Source organism: Lepidochelys olivacea, assembly GCF_965140295.1.
Source record: "Lepidochelys olivacea isolate rLepOli2 genome assembly, chromosome: 1".
Lineage (NCBI taxonomy): Eukaryota > Metazoa > Chordata > Testudines > Cheloniidae > Lepidochelys > Lepidochelys olivacea.
In genome coordinates, this window is record NC_140411.1 from 166,435,059 (window position 1) to 166,452,880 (window position 17,822).

At 38.9% G+C, this 17,822-nt stretch overlaps 1 protein-coding gene across 5 annotated transcripts in view; it reads right to left on the bottom strand.

Annotated features, from left to right (window-relative positions):
- The window catches only part of ITSN1 (intersectin 1), a 224,493-nt gene that overhangs the window by 113,221 nt on the left and 93,450 nt on the right, over positions 1-17,822 (bottom strand). For all 5 annotated transcript variants that reach the window (XM_084626735.1, XM_084626738.1, XM_084626736.1 and 2 more), the window contains 4 exons: positions 17,218-17,367; positions 16,794-16,934; positions 4,981-5,068; positions 4,250-4,389 (listed from right to left, as the gene is read on the bottom strand). In XM_084626735.1, coding sequence (XP_084482861.1) covers positions 4,250-4,389; positions 4,981-5,068; positions 16,794-16,934; positions 17,218-17,367 — 519 coding nt within the window. The remainder of the gene's footprint in view (positions 1-4,249; positions 4,390-4,980; positions 5,069-16,793; positions 16,935-17,217; positions 17,368-17,822) is intronic.

The following is a 17,822-nucleotide window of genomic DNA, read 5'->3' on the forward strand; positions in this document are numbered from 1 at the left end:
TTTAACTGAGGTGAAACCTGGCAGTACGCAAGACAAATCAGATTCCTGAAAGGGGTACAGTAGTCTGGAAAGGTTGATTTTTATGGCTGACTTAGAACAACGCTTCCTCAGCTCTCGTCCCCTAATGTCCCTACTCTACTTGCGCTATACTGATGACATCTTCATCATCTGGACCCATGGAAAAGAAGCCCTTGAGGAATTCCACCATGATTTCAACAATTTCCATCCCACCATCAACCTCAGCCTAGACCAATCCACACAAGCGGTCCATTTCCTGTGCTAATAAGCAATGGTCACATAAACACCACCCAATATTGGAAACCTACTGACCGCTATACGTACCTACATGCCTCCAGCTTCCATCCAGGACACTCCACATGATCCATTGTCTACAGCCAAGCTCTAAGATACAACCACATTTGCTCCAATCCCTCAGACAGAGAAACACCTACAAGATCTCTATCAAGCATTCTTAAAACTACAATACCCACCTGCTGAAGTGAAGAAACAGATTGACAGAACCAGAAGAGTACCCAGAAGTCACCTACTACAGGACAGGCCCAACAAAGAAAATAACAGAATGCCACCAGCCGTCACCTTCAGCCCCCAACTAAAACCTCTCCAGCACATCAAAGATTTACAACCTATTACAAAACAATCCCTCACTCTCACCAATCTTGGGAGACAGACCAGTCCTCACTTACAGACAGCCCCCCAACCTGAAGCAAATACTCTCCAGCAACCACACAACAAAAACACTAACCCAGGAACCTGTCCTTGCAACAAAGCCCAATGCCAACTCTGTCCACATATTTATTCAAGTGATACCATCATAAGACCTAATCACATCAGCCACACCATCAGGGGCTCCTTTACCTGCACATCTACCAATGTGATATATGCCATCATGCGCCAGCAATGCCCCTCTGCCATGTACATTGGCCAAAGCAGACAGTCTCTATGCAAAAGAATAAATGGACACAAATCTGACTTCAGGAATCATAACATTCAAAAACAGGTAGGAGAACACTTCAACCTCTCTGGCCACTCAGTAAAAGATTTAAGGGTGGCAATTTTGCAACAGAAAAGCTTCAAAAACAGACTCCAGTGAGAAACTGCTGAGCTTAAATTAATATGCAAACTAGATACCATTGGGTTTGAATAGAGACTGGGAGTGGCTGGGTCATTACACATGATGAATCTATTTCCCTAAGTTAAGTATCCTCACTCTTTCCTGTAAACTGTCTAAATGGGCCATCTTGATCATCACTACAAAAGTTTTTTTCTCCTGCTAATAGCTCATCTTAATTAATTAGCCTCTTACAGTTGGTATGGCTACTTCCACCTTCTCTGTATATGTGTATATACATATCTTCTTACTATATGTTCCACTCTATGCATCTGATGAAGTGGGCTGTAGCTCACGAAAGCTTATGCTCTAATAAATTTGTTAGTCTCTAAGGTGCCACAAGTACTCCTGTTCTTTTTGTGGATATAGACTAACACGGCTGCTACTCTAAAAACTGTACTAGGAGACTGCCTAAGACAGCCAACTCATTTCATACATTATGGACCCGGACCAAATTCAAACTGGTGATCTACAAGTTAAAGACTCTCCATACTATCTTTTTTTTTTTTTTTAAACCAGTTGCCTCAACCATGCAGTCCCAACTACCTGAAGATTTTCAGGTATTCAGTAAGGAAGCCCTAAGATACTGCTTTTGAAAACCCAACTCTGAGTGACATTATATTCCAAAGAGCTTCAAAAACCCACTCATAGTGTGTCCACTCGCGAATTTTTGACTTGAAGGAATAAGTGACTGAAGAGCCCCAGCCACAATGAGAAATTGAATAGAAGGACCTTTATGAAGTAAGACTTTTAGGAGGAGTGCAAGAACTGCCAGCCAAACCACCAGTGTTCTATCTCATGGTTACATGATTATGTAGACCACAAAGACACAAGGAAACAGTTATAGTAATTCAAATAATTTAGCCACTACTCTGGTCACCATAGGCCTTCTCTTATCAGGGAATATAAAATACTATAAAATACATGCAATGGTAGTGCAATCTACAGTTGTGACCTTAAGAACCCCTCAATGCCAACTGGCAAAAGATTCACTGTTCTGTAACAGCAACGCTTAACGGGCTTGACAAGCTCACTACACCTACACTACAGTACATACTGCTTTCATAGTATTTATCCACAAAAAAGATCATGTGAGGTCTTCAGTAAAAGCTGGGAAACACTGTTCACTAATATCGTTGTGAAAGGTAGGTACAAATACCATGTAAGACATTTATATATATAAAATTACACACACACTCGCAAAATAAGTGCTTAACATTTGAATCCATGCAGAGTTGGCATACAGGTTTCTGACAAAGAATGTATATTCACCTGTCTGCCTCCGTTCACATGTAAATTAAGCATTGTAGGCCAGCACAATGGAAGACCTATTTGCATACAAACTCAACAGGAGGAAGTGAAGAACAATTACTTTGGGGAATATAAGGAGGCAACAGGATACTCCTTTCTCCTGCACTTGAAGTAATTGGGGCAGAGTGATTACATTAATGAAAATGGGATCCCAAACAGCTTTGGCTGGAAACGTTTTGAAGACTGCTTTTAGACTGATGGATAGCCTGTTAAAGTTAAGTGTAGTCTCTAGAAACCATGTATTGATTTTGCTTTATATGTAACCTGTTTCCATTATCTTTACTCTCTTAAATCTTCTCTTTGATAATAAACTTACGATGGTTTTCACCATAAATGTACCTCAGTGCTGTGATGTTATACAGTGGCTGATCCTCAACTGAATCAAAGAAGCTGGCATTTACAACACCCCTTTGATGATAGCAAAACTGGTATTTCTGTGAGTAGCTGGTGACAGGGTCTAGATATCACAGGGGAATGCTACAAAGGAGGTGGTGACTGGGATGCACCTATCGTTAACCTGTAAAGCAAAGCAAGGGCTGACATTGGCCTGAGGGGATCATTTGTGTGGCTTACAGATTGGTGCTGTCAGGGAGCTGATGCTCAGTTAAGCACCAGCAAGTTTGTATCTTTGGAGGTGGGGGAGGGGAGTAACAAGGCAACTCAGTCTTGGGCACCTCCAGGATGAGCCACAATCGTATACTATGTTGTTAAACACATTAGAACATCAGAAAAGACTTGACCTATGGTCTCAGTAGCGAAAAGGCACACTAAATACTTTTGTTAAATTATTCAGTTTACCTTATCTCTCAAAACATTGTGTTGTATCAACTACTGACAGACAGGTGATTAGTGTGGTTTCCTTTTCAAGAATAAAGTGAATTAGAAATCTAATTTAACATTATTTTAGGATATATTCACACAAAAGATATGCAATTCATATCTGTAGCCAAATTAACTTAATAGAAAGACAATTCTCCTAATTAGATCTAATTTCAAACCAGAATCGGCCATAAAACTTTTGCTCTTGTTGCAAATATAGAAAACAAAAAGGAGAATGTTCAATATACTAGTTGTATGTTGCAGGAAATACGGTATCTTCTCCTGGATGCTGTTTTTTTAAAAATATCCGTGGAAACAGTGAGATAAAAAGTTCCTTCATATTAGGTTATCATTTTCCATTTTTTGAATGTAACTGTCAGGAAGAAGTCTTGAGCACTATCTTTGAAGGATGCTCTTCCTCTCCTAGCTATTGCCGTTTCTCTGCTTTTACTGTGTGATTAGATAAAGCACAGTCTCAACAACTGACTAATCAATCTGTGAACTGACTAAAAACAGGAGAAGTGAAAGTATGAAGAGACAAAAGAAAAACAAACTATAGTCAGGAACAAGTGTGACAGAAAAATTCTGCATAGAAATTGAAGTCAAGTCACTTTACAGGTATGTTTAAAATGAAGGGTGTATGAATTTGCAGAAGCAGTAATTCCACCATATTTCCAGAACCTCTGTTTATAGATGGGGAGGGTAGAGGTTGGTAGTTTTTTCAAGTGTAATCATAGATCTGGGATCAGATCACTTGAACTTATTCCCAAGTGGCTTCAGATTTAATCTGGAACCTCTTGTTCAGAGTGTACAGTAATGCCAATTTATCCAAATTTTGTCTTCTTAAAAGGAGGAGAGTACAATATATTTCAGAATGCTGTCACTTAGTAAAATGATCTTAACATTAAAACTCTGATTAAAAAAACTGAGTAAAATGTTTCTGCCCATGATCAACCAAACATTTAGAAAACAGGGATTAACATAGGTTACCTTCAGTTGATTATTGAAAATATCAATCTCCTGAAGTTTTGATCTGGTTTCTTTTTCTACTTCATCTAGTTGGTCTCGAAGCTGCTGGCGTACTAGTTCCTTGGCTTCTAAGGCTCTTTTGATGGTAAGAAGAGAATCTCCTGTTTTTAAACATATTGTCAAATGAGATATTTTCTTACACAGACGTCTTTAGGTCACACACTGTACCGTTTCTCAGCATTTCTCTTGCAAGATAAAAGAATTATCAGTGATACAAATGATATGTTGTGCAAATAGACTCAAACTTATTTTTAGATAGATATAGATATATACAGAGGTGAAAGTAAGCCAGTACTGTCTGGTATGGCGTACAGCAAGAGCCTGTACACAGTTGACAATACTGGCAGGGGGCAGCTTCTCCAGGTGGGCAATTTAAAAGGGCCCTGGGCTCCCAGCAGTGGCCGGAGCCCGTCCCTTTAAATCACTGCCAGAGCCCCGGGGCTCCCAGCCGCCGCAGCTATCTCTACCATGGGGCTCCGGTGGTGATTTAAAGGGCCCGGGGCTCCTGGCCACCACTACCGAAGCCCCAGGCCCTTTAAATTGCCACCGGAGCCCCGGGGTAGCAGCAGCAATTTAAAGGGTTTGGGATGTAAAGGCCCCCGCCCCTTCCACCCGAGGGGGGACCCCGGCCCTGCATACCGGTAAGTCCCTTAAATTACTTTCACCCCTGGATATATATTATACATACTTACTGTGCAAACTGTTCTGCTGAACTTGTTTTAGTTGGTCATTGAGTAACTGTTTTTCTGGAATCAACCTTCCAAGCATCTGCTGAGACTCCTTGGGGAAAAGATAAAAGAACAAGCTATTGACTTTAACCAGGAATAGGCACTAGCTTCACATTATACCATTTTACCTTCAGTGAAGTATCTCTTTTCAGCTCCAATCACTCAGTCAAATATTATCAAAGCACTTGTTGTGTGGGACCATTACATACAGGTACATCCTATACCCTAAAAAAGCCAGTAAGTCAAATCTATTACTTTAGAAACTGCCCCCATCTAACAAACAAACTTGATCTCAACTAGTTCCAAAGCAAGATCTGACTGAAATTTTCATAGGGGAACAAGAATCAACTTAGTTGGGTACTGAATAGGGCCCTTCGGAAGTGTCTGGGAGTCATTTAAATGAGTAATTAGAAGTTTCATCAAGATGAGGAAGATTTAAGGATTGATAATTTTATTAATCATTCAAAGATAATAAATAATCTTCCTTTAAACAAACACATAACCACCAAAATCTGCTTACTTGTAGACTATCAAATAAGAATACTAGAGTTCCAGATCTCTGCTTAGCATTCCAGCAGAGATCACAGTCCATTATTTGTTTCAGTCACTTTACAGGAACCCAGAAAGCGATGCACAAATAAAAGTTTAATTGTAGGGTGTCCTGTGAATGAGAAGATTTTTCTTATGGCAGAATATGTATAATCCTTGTTATTTCTAGGGGATAATTGTCAATTGCACTACATACTTTTCCAGTGCCTTGACCCCAACATCAAGTTGTCAGAACAGATTACAGAACCCTGATACGAAATGGCTTAATAAACAAAAACTGTCAGTATCAATATCTCAGTATCTTTGAAAACAAACTTTCTTTTAAGCAAATTACTTCAGCAGCAGTTTTGACGATTTAACTACCTGACAGATTTGTCAAACCACCATAAACGACATAGCATGGCCTTCTACATAAGTATCACACAACTGGTTAATCCTTTCATGAGCCCAGTAAAAGATTTGCATTTGCTTACAAGAACACATATATGATGGTATTGAAATGACTACATAGCAAGGCTGTTGATTAATCGCAGTTAACTCACATGATTAACTCAAAAAAATTGTGATTAAAAAAATCACGATTAATTGCAGTTTTAATTGCGCTGCTAAACAAGAGACTACCAATTGAAATTTATTAAATATTTTGGATGTTTTTCTACATTTTCAAATATATTGATTTCAATTACAACAAAGAATATGAAGTGTACAGTGCTCACTTTATATTATTATTTTTGATTCCAAATACTGGCAGTGTAAAAGTGATAAACAAAAATAGTATTTTTCAATTCACCTAATACAAGTACTGTAGTGTGATCTCTTGTAAGTTCAACTTTCATAACAAAATGTACAACTATGTAAAAAAAATAACTGCACTCAAAAACAAAACAATGTAAAACTTTAGAACCTACAAGTCCACTCAGTCCTACTTCTTGTTCAGCCAGTCACTCAGACAAACAAGTTTGTTTACATTTACAGACAACGTCACCTGAAAGTGAGAACAGGCGTTCACATGGCACTGTTATAGCTGGTGTCACAAGATATTTACGTGCCAGATGCGCTAAATATTTGTATGTCCCTTCATGCCTCAACCACTATTCCAGAGGACATGTATCCATGCTGATGACAGGTTCTACTTGATAATGATCCAAAGCTGTGTGGACCAATGCATGTTCATTTTCATAATTTGAGTCAGCTGCCATCACAGAAGGTTGATTTTTGGGGGGAGTGGGGAAGGGTTCAGGTTCTGTAGTTTCCACATCGGAGTGTTGCTTTAAGACTTCTGAAAGCATGCTTCGTCCCTCTCAGATTTTGAAAGGCACTTCGGATTATTAAACCTTGGATCGAGTGCTGTAGGTATCTTTAGAAATCTCTCATAGGTACCTTCTTTGCATTTTGTCAAATCTGCAGTGAAAGTGTCCTTGAAATGAACAACATGTGCTAGGTCATCATCTGAGACTGTTATAACTTGAAATATATAGCAGATTGTTGGTAAAACAGATCAGGAGACACACAATTCTCCCCCAAGGAGTTCAGTCACAAATTTCATTAACGCATGATTTTTTAAGGAGCGTCATCAGCAGGGAAGCATGTCCTCTGGAATGGTGGTTGAAACATAAAGAGGCATATGAACGTTTAGCATCTCTGGCTCGTAAATACTTTGCAATGCCGGCTACAAAAGTGCCATGTGCATATCTATCACTTTCAGGTGACGTAAATAAGAAGCAGGCAACATTATCTCCATAAATGTAAACAAACTAGTTTGTTTTAGCGATTGGCTGAACAAGTAGGACTGAGTGGACTTAAAGGTTCTAAAGTTTTACATTGTTGTTGTTGTTGTTTCTGTTGTTGAGTACAGATATGTAACACATACACAAAAAAATCTACATTTGTAAATTGCACTTTCACGATAAAGAGATTGCACTACATTACCTGTACGAGCTGAAGTGAAAAATACTATTTCTTTTATCATTTTTACAGTGCAAATATTTGGAATAAAAATTAATAATATAAAGTGAACACTGTACACTTGGTATTCTGTGCTATAATTGAAATTAATATATTTGAAAATGTAGAAAAACATTCAAAAATATTTAATACATTTCAGTTGGTACTCTATTGTTTAGCAGTGTGATTAAAACTGTGATTAATCGCGATTAATTTTTTTTTAGTTAATCGCATGAGTTAACTGTGATTAAATCAACAGCCCTACTTTTAATACTTGCAGTAGTTGGAAGAGTAGTCACTATTTTAATTAATTCAGCTTTTCACTCCCAAGAAACTTGGAGAAAGGATCATTTAGCAAAGACTTTCCAAATGTGTTTATAGACCACTGTATATTAAGAGTGTGGTATCATAAATGTCAGCCAGATGTATCTCACTCAAACATTAGGCACCATTTGATTTCCAACTGAAATTAAAGGGAGAGACACCCCATCTTATGAAGATAATTATTACTATTGATTTTTGTAAGTTTTTGAATTAAGAGTCTGGGAACCTCCTTTAAAAAAAGACCAATCAGATGCTTTTTGTTTTCTCCTCTATAAATGAGGTGGTCATGTATATTTATGAATATTTTTGAGGAATTGACTCAATGTCCTTGCAATTTCTGATTACTTTCTAGGTTCTCCCAAGGCAATTTTGCTTTTTCCTATTGATTAGTCACCATTATTTACAGGTTTGTGATCATACAGTGATAAATCATTCAAGCAGCAACACTTGAGGAATATGACATTAATGTTGGATCATGTACTGGGAGAAGCTGATACTGAAGGGCCATGATTTGGGTACCTTTAAGCTAAAAAGAAAATAATCAAACAAATAAGGGTATGATGGGTTTCAGAGTAGCAGCCGTGTTAGTCTGTATTCACAAAAAGAAAAGGAGTACTTGTGGCACCTTAGAGACTAACAAATTTATTTGAGCATAAGCTTTCGTGAGCTACAGCTCACTTCATCGGATGCATTCATTTCCACTGAATGCATCCAATGAAGTGAGCTCTAGCTCACGAAAGCTTATGCTCAAATAAATTTGTTAGTCTCTAAGGTGCCACAAGCACTCCTTTTTTTTTTTAAGGGTATGATGGTAATTCAGTTCCAATCATTGTGAATAGAGCATTTATAAACAGTTAATGCTCTGTATTAATTGCATTGCTGGATGCTCAGGATTCAATTCAGATTGTAACCATTTACCCAAACCTAAAACCACGAGTGGTTTGAATGAAGGTTAGAAAGTAGGTAATTTTCAACACAGTTGATTTTGTTTTGGAAATTTTAATGGAATTAAACAGAGGGCAAACTAATGATTGAGATAAGCAAAAAGCAGTTGTATGCTGCATAGGGTACATTTACAGGGAGGGAGGAATTTCTCCCCCACTCAGAACTAATACAGTTAGGCAAACAATTATTTTTTAAAAAGCAGGTAAATTGCTCCCCTTCGGATCTCCTACAGTGATACAGTGAAACTGATTTCATAAAGTTAGTATAAAAGGTAACATTTTAAGGACATCTGCATGCATTCAAGCCTTGTATGCATGTGATAAAATCAGTAACGTCATAGGGGCCGACTTCCACTGTTCCCAGTGGGTGCTCAACCCCACCCCCGCCCCTGGCCTCGCCCCTGCACTGCCCTCACCCTGCCCCCATTCCACCCCTTCCCTAAAGTCCCTGCCCCCTTCCCCTCCCCATTCCACCCCCTTCCCCCAAGTCCCCGTCCCTGCCCCACCTCTTCTTCGCCTCCTCCCCTGAGCGTGCCTCCCCCTGGAAAGTCCTAAGCCTCGTCAAACAGCTGTTTGGCAGCGGGAAGTGCTGGGAGGTAGGTGGAGGAGCATGGGCACGGCACACTCGGGTTGAGGAGGAACTTGGCTGCCTGTGAGTGCTCCAGCCCCAGAGCACCCACAGAGTCAGCGCCTATGTGAATGACTCATGAATTAAGTGATAAAATATTGTAGTAGCTCAGTTGTTTCTCCATTCTACAGAGTTTTCTAACATTCAATCCACTTACAGTGTGTTGCCACATTTCAAGCTTTCAACTCTTCCATTACTACTCTATTTTCTATCTCCACTTTATAAATGTTCTCTTTACTCTGTTTTATATATTTCTCACTTTGTAGAGAAGAACCAAAATGTTACGGAAATATCAGTTTTGACTTTGGTGAAAATAAACCCCATTTCAAGGGGATTTAGGGAGGAGAGAATCCTGATGACTAGGGCTCAATCTTCAATGTGTTAAATTTGCTTTGCTCTGAAAGCAGAAAGCTGTAAACTAAAGGAGGAAGTCCATTGATACAGAAGAAAAAACCTTCACAAGAGCTGGACTTAGGTCTGTGATCATTCTTATCTTTTAAGAGAGTGACTTCAGTTATTTAATCATTCTCCACTCATTTGGTTGAGTCAGCTTTTCCTTTGTTTCTACACAAAGAAACACCCACACAGGTTACCCACCCTCCAAACAACTAATCAAACAAAACACCTTAAGAGCTAGATGGGGGAGGGGGAAGAGCGAGAGAACAGTACAAAAACAATTCTTACTGGTATTTCTGTTTTTAGAAAGCTAAGAGGTGCTCAAGTGTTACGCGGATGGGGATCATAAGAACCTATAAAAACAGTATCAAACAAACCAGAAGACTCTCACATATCAATTCCTAATAGATACATGTGTTATGTGCAGTTCAGACAAACAATGCAGCAGTTAATGAACTCATGAAAATGCAACTACTCATAGCTAAGGCTACGTTTTAGTCATGGGTATTTTTAGTAAAAGTCATGGACAGGTCACAGGCAGTAAACAAAAATTCACAGTCCATGACCTGTACTATATACCCCTGACTAATCTTGGGTGTTCTGGGGTAGGGTGGAGGTGAGGGGTGGCCCGGGAGTGCCACAGGTGCTCGGGGGGAAGGGGTTGGTGGGGCTGGAAGCTCCCATTGGCTGGGAACCGCGACCAATGGGAGCTGCAGGGCCGGCGCATGTGGGCGGAGGCAGCGTGTGGCGCCACCTGGCTGTACCTCCGCCTAGGAGCTGATGGAGGAACATGTCACCGCTCCCTGAGGTGAATGCTGCCTGCAGCCCTCACTCCCTCCCATGCCCCAACCCCCTGCCCCAGCCCTGAGCCCCCTCTATACCCAAACTCCTGCTGCGGGGGTGGGGGTGTGGTGGTAGCCTGAGACTGTTCCAGCAACTGCTGGTGCAGCTAGCCCAGGTGCTGCTTGAGCTGCTCAGGCAGCCCACAGGCCAGCTGCAAAGGCCACTGCAGAAGTAACAGAGATCCTGGAAAGTCATGGAATCCGGGACTTCGTTCCTCTGTGACAAACTCGCAGCCTTACCCAGAGCCATATTAATATCTAAAATTTACGCAGCACCTTTCATTCTAAAGGATGCAAAAGTTCTTTACAAGCTACATAAACAAGCCATTTTACCTACCATAAAAATATAGCCAATTCCAATGTGGAAGGAAAGAATTGTTTACAGTTCATAGAAACAGTATATGGCAAGAGAACATGAACTCAGTTTAGTCTGTAGGAAAAATGCAATTACCTAAAATAGCATTTGTCATAAGAACATCAGAATGGCCATACTGGGTCAGACCAATGGTCCATCTAACCCAGGATCCTGTCTTCTGACAGTGGCCACTGAAAGGTGCTTCAGAGAGAACGCACAGACTAGGGCAATTATCAAGTGATCTATCCCGTCACCCAGCCTCATCTCCTGGTATTCAGAGGTTTAAGGACACCCAGAGCATAAGGCTGCATCCCTGATCATCTTGGCAAATATCCATTAATAGATTATCTTGATGAACTTATTCAATTCTTTTTTGAACCCAGTTAAACTTTTGGCTTTCACAACATCTACTCCTGGTAATGGAGTTCCACAGGCTGACTGTGTATTGTGTGAAGTAGTACTTCCTCATGTTTGTTTTAAACCTGCAGCCTATCAATGGACAACCTTGGTATCTGTGTTATGTGAAGGGGTAAAACAACACTTCCTTACTTAGTTTCCCCACACCACTCATGATTTTATAGATCTCTATCATATCCCCCCCTCAGTCATCTTTTCTAAGCTGAACAGTCCCAATCTTTTTAACCTCTCCTCATATGGAAGCTGTTCCATACCCCTAACCATTTTTGTTGCTCTTTTCTGTACTTTTTGAGATGAGGCAACCAGAACTGTAAGCAGTATTCAAGATGTGGGCATATTGTGGATTTATATCATGGCATTATGATATTTTCTGTCTTATTATCTAGATTCTATCCCTTTTCTAACAGTTCCTAATATGGTTAGCTTTTTTGACTGCTGCTGCTGCATACTGAGCAAATGCTTTCAGAGAACTATCCACAATGACTCCAAGGTCTTTCTTAAGTGATAAAACTAATAGACCCTATCATTTTGTATATATAGTTGGGATTATGTTTCCCAATATGCATTACTTAGCATTTAATCAACACTGAATTTCATCTCCCATTTTGTTGCCCAGACTCCCAGGGTTGTGAGATCCCTTTGTCACTCTTCGCAGTCTACTTTAGACTTTGCTACCTTGAATAAGCTTGTATCGAATGCAAACTTTGCCATCTCATTGTTTACCCCTTTTCAAGATCATTTATGGATAGGTTAATCAGCACCGGTCCCAGTACAGATGCTTGGGGGACTCTGCTATTTACCTCTCTCCACTATGAAAACTAACCATTTATTCCTATTCTTTGTTTCCTATCTTTTTCCCAGTTACTGACCCATGAAAGGACATTCCTTCTTATCCCATGCCTCCTTACTTTACTTAACAGTCTTTGGTGTGGCATGTTGTCAAAGGATTTCTGAAAGTCCAAGTACACTAAGTTCACTGGATCACCCTTGTCCACATGCTTGTTGACTCCCTCAAAGAATTCTAATAGATGGACGAGTTATGATTTCTCTTTACAAAAGCCATGCTGACTCTTCCCCATCATACGGTGTTCATTTATATGTCTGACACTTCTGTTCTTTACCGTAGTTTCAACCAATTTCCCTAGTACTGAAGTTAGGCTTACTGGCCTGTAATTGACAGGATCACCTCTGGAGCCTTTTTAAAAAAAAAAATCAGTGTTATATTAGCTGTACTCCAGTCATCTGGTACAGAGGTTGATTTAAGCAATATGTTACATACCACAGTTAGGAGTTTGTATTTGAGTTTTTTCAGAACTCTCGGGTGAATACCATCAGGTCCAGGGGAACTACGGTTTAATTTATGAATTTGTTCCAAAACCACCTCTATTGACACTTCAGTCTGGGACAGTTCCTCAGATTTGTCACCTAAAAGGAATGGCTCAGATGTGGGAATCTCCCTCACATCCTCTGCAGTAAAGACTGACGCAAATTTAGCTTTTCCACAGTGGCCTTGTCTTCCTTGAGTGCTCCTTTAGCAACTTGATTGCCCAGTGGCCTCACATTCTCCAGGACACCAGGGCAGCATATGTTTAAAAAGCTTTGCAAGGATTTGGGTTGCTTAATGGGGGGGAGGGGCGGGGGGGGTTCACAACAGTTTCACCACACAACTTATCTAAATTTGTACACCCCTTTGATTTGTGGTACATTCTTTTAAACAATTTCTAGTAACAGCTTAAGTGTTTAGGGATAAAGGGAAATACAAGTGGTCATTACTTTTACATGAAATTTAGGCTCTATGCACGTCTTTTTTAAGTAGTCCTTATGTTACATAAAAGGATTATACTGTATGAATTTCCTCACTTGCAGCCAGTTTCTCCTTCAGTTAGCTGCTACTTGTTAATTTGAGCCATTACTGCAGTATGTAAACAGCAACAGATTTTAAGATGCTGTAGACTTACTGATGCTTGAGTTTGCCAAAAAGTTTTGAAGGACTTTTTGTCATTGCTTGCGTCAAATTAAGTTTAGCACTGTAAGTGTCTCAGACATCCTAAACTGAAGCTTATTTTATTACAATGATTACTACAATCAAAAAAAGGCTACTATTATGAAGGGTCTAACAGTGTACCACATAATACTCCAAAGGAAATTTAAGACGTTTAAAATTTAAACTTAATATAAAATTGAAAGCCATAAACTAAAATGATACAATGTCAGCATAAAATTGAGAGATTTAACTTCCAAGTGTTGACTTCATTCGAGTGAACAGACTATGCTGTATATGGCTTGAAAAAAGTAACTGTAGGTTTGAGTTTTAAGACAGCTTTAACCTTACATCTTCACAATTGAAATTTCAATTCATCTTCTTTGAAATTAAGAATTAATAGTAGTAGTTCTGCAGAAGCACCAAAAATCCCAATCACGGACCAGGACCCTATTGTGCTAGGTGCTGAACAAAACACAGAATGGTCATCTTTGCCCTAAAGAGCTTACAATTTAACTATAGTTTCTAACTAAAAGTACAATGAATACCACAACATTTAACATATATATCAAATCACTCCTTGCTTGTCTGAAATTTGGGATGGTGAAGGAGAAAAAACAGACAAGAAAAGAAAAACTAAATTGCCAGGACTAGACTAAAAAAAAAAAAACCCCACCAAAAAAACTCCCTACTGTATATTTTACCTGGTAATTTCAGTATTAAAACAACACTATTTTCTAACTTTAAAATACAGGAAAATAGCTTGGTTTCACACCAGGAATATAAAATCTTTCTAACAAAACATCACTGCTGTCTGCATGTGTAAAATAAGAAGTCACCTGAACTAAAAAGTAGTGAAGAGACAAATTCTGCCCTCAGATATACATGCACAGCTTCCAGCAAAAGTCAGGAAGTGTACGTACATGCTGAGGGCAGAATTTCACCAGAGATCCTCTGCAGGAATCTAAATTATTTTCTCATTTATTTAAACATGACAATGTTAACTGTTAAAGAAACAGAATAATATACTACATTTGAGTATCAAAAATCATAGGTCAGTGCCCCCTTTACTCTCTTTCCATCTACAGCAAGGATATGTTAGTAAAATACCAAAAGCTCATTAAAATAAATCTGAATACTGGATGTTCACAGGAAAAGATTTTTTACTTCTCTTGACTGAGATGTAAAATTTAGGGAATGAGAGTCCATACATTTGAATTTATTTCAGAGAAGTTCTATGGCCTGTGTTACACAGGAGTTTGGATCAGGTGATCATAGTGGTTCCTTCTGGCTTTAGCAAATATTCGTAAATAAAATATCTGTAAGTATCCATTCTATGTTGTGGGAGCTCATCCTACAAGTTCTATTAAAAAAAAAGGACTTTCCCCACGTATATAAATATCCAAACCCATCCACCATTTAACTTACTACGGTCCCAAACACTTGTGGTCATAGAATCATAAAAATGTAGAGCTGGAAGGGACCTTGAGAAATCATCTCTGTGGCAGCAGAACCAAATAAACCTTGGGCCATCCCTGACAAAGATTTGTCCAACTTGTTTTAAAACTCTCCAATGATGGGAATTCCACAACCTCCCTTGGAACCCTCTTCCAGAGTTTAACTACCCTCACAGTTAGAATGTTTTTCCTAATATCTAACCTAAATCTTCCTTGCTGCAGATTTAGGGCATTAATTCTAAGTATGGGCTTTCAACCAGTTGTGAATGCACCTTATAGTAATTTCATCTAGACCACATCTCCCTGCTTTGCTTATGAGAATATCATGTGGGACTGTGTCAAAACCTTACTAAAATAAAGATACATCTCATCTACTGCTTCCCCCCCATCCAATAGGCCAGTAACCCTATCAAAGAAGGAAATTAGGTTGTTTTGGCATGATTTGTTCTTAACAAATCCATAGGGACTATTTTTGATAATCCTATTATCCTGCAGGTGCTTATAAATGGATTGTTTAACAAATTTGTTCCAGTATCTTTCCAGGCACCAAAGTTAGGCTGTCTGATCTATAATTCCCTGGGTCCTTTAAAGATAGGCAAACATAGCACCTGCCTTTCTCTGGTCTTTTGGGACCTCAACCATCCTCCCAAGAGTTCTCAAAGATCATTGCTAATGGTTCCAAGATTGCTTCAACTAGTTCCTTAAGTACCCTAGGATCAATTTCAACAGGCCCTGCTGACTTAAGTTACATGCAACTTATCTAAATATTCTTTAGCCTGTTCTTTCCCTGTTTTGGCTTGCACTCCTTCCCCTTTGCTGTTGATATTAGTTGTGTTGAGCATCTGGGCACTGTTAACCTTTTAAGTGAAGACTGAAGTCAAATAGGTATTAAACACCTCTGTTATCTACAGTCCAATGGCATTTTTCACAACTTCATAGAAGGAATAAAAAAGTCTAACCTCCTGCATATCACAGGCATTGGGATTTCACTCAATGTTTAGTTGAATTGGGGCTATCAGTAACATGTACTTGAAACTGGAGCTATCTTCAGAAAATATCCAATCTTTATTCAAAGATTCTAAGTGATGGAGAATTTACCAAATCCTTGGTAATTTATTGCAATTATTAACTACCCTTATCATTAAAACTTTCACTCTTACTTCCATCTTAAGTTTTCCATCTTCCAGCCTCCTGATCTTGTTATGCCTTTGTTTGCTATACAGGCTTTTCACAAGACTGTTGTTCGCCACAATGTGCTGATGAATTCCAACTTGGGAGGGTGCTCGATTGAGGGTTGGAGGAGTTTGGTAGCTACTTCTTATGGGTAGTACTTATATTTGAATGTATGGGATGGGCTCCTATAGATAAATGTATATTTTAATAAAAAAATCCACCTCCCTCAATTCCCCGTACATTTTCAGATAGACAATTTAATCACTTCTTCCAATCTGAAGAGTGTGAGATATTGCTAGGTTTCAGAGTAACAGCCGCGTTAGTCTGTATTCGCAAAAAGAAAAGGAGTACTTGTGGCACCTTAGAGACTAACCAATTTATTTGAGCATAAGCTTTCGTGAGCTACAGCTCACTTCATCAGATATCATCTGATGAAGAGAGCTGTAGCTCACGAAAGCTTATGCTCAAATAAATTGGTTAGTCTCTAAGGTGCCACAAGTACTCCTTTTCTTTTTGAGATATTGCTGTGCATGTTCAATCAATTGCTGCTAACTTCCAGTGTGGTAAGCAATTCCTATGCATAGTTTTAAGAGTGACTTGATCTTTTAGCATGAAAGACACTATAAAAATGAATTAGAGGAACTATTCAGGAATGACAAAGTAGCATGCAATGTTTGGCGGGGAAGTTTGGTCAGGACACTGATCCAGATGGGTGAGGATATAAAACAAGCCTAAAGGCTAAACATAAGAATCACCAGCGTGCTCACCTGTAACTGCTGTTGCAAGTGTGTAATTTCTGCAATTCTCAGTTCTCTAGATTTGTTTGTGCTCTCAATTTCATGTCTTTGGATAGACAATCGACACCTGATATCCTGAAGCTTTCCCTCCAGCTGATGTTTTTTATCATTCTTCAGCAAGAAGAGATACATTTTGGTTACTACAATAATTCATCATGCAAATCTGGATTTTATATGCTTTCTAAAACTAAAAGTAGTCGATTAGTTGTAGAATAAAAACCAAGATGTAATTATGGAAACTAATCAAGATTCTGTAGTGTTTGTTACTGTGATCTTGTACTTCATTTACAATGTAATCACCACTCCAGTTTTTCTCTTAAATACAAGTTTTTTGGAAATGGTTGGTCATATATAATACTTAAACCTACAACATTTTAAAAAGATCTTCACTTACTAGAGCTTCCAACTCAAATTCTAAAGTCTTTTTCTTTGCCTTTAGCACAACTATGTCCTCTTGTTCTTTGTTTCTTTGATTTAGTAGTTCTTGCCGACGATTACGCTCCCACTCAAGTTGTCTTTGCCTTTCAAGTTCCCTTTTTGCAGCCTATAGTATGTAAAAAAACAATTACTATTGAAATGCCCAGTCTGTGAATCTACCCTACTCCCTCATTAGAATAGTTCTAGTATAGTGTACACTGGAAGCATTAATATATGCCCCTGTTCAAAAAGTACTTAAGTATATGCCTAGCTTTAACAACAAGAGAATCATCCCACTGCTTAAAGTTAGGCATGTGCTTAACACTCTTGGTCAACTGAGGCCACAATGAGCAAAGGTGCTACTTTTGAAATACAAATATTCCTTCCATTTTAATAAATTAACCCACATTTAATTTGACATTTCAATAAACTCTGAATAATCACACACAATTTCTCAAACATATATGGGAGTAGAAGGTCAAGTGCTGCTCCATTAAATTTTAAAAACGGTTAAAGTCTGGTGATTTCAAAACACAGCAGCTCTTCCTAAGCTTGGCATTGAATTTTCTCTTCACCTCATGT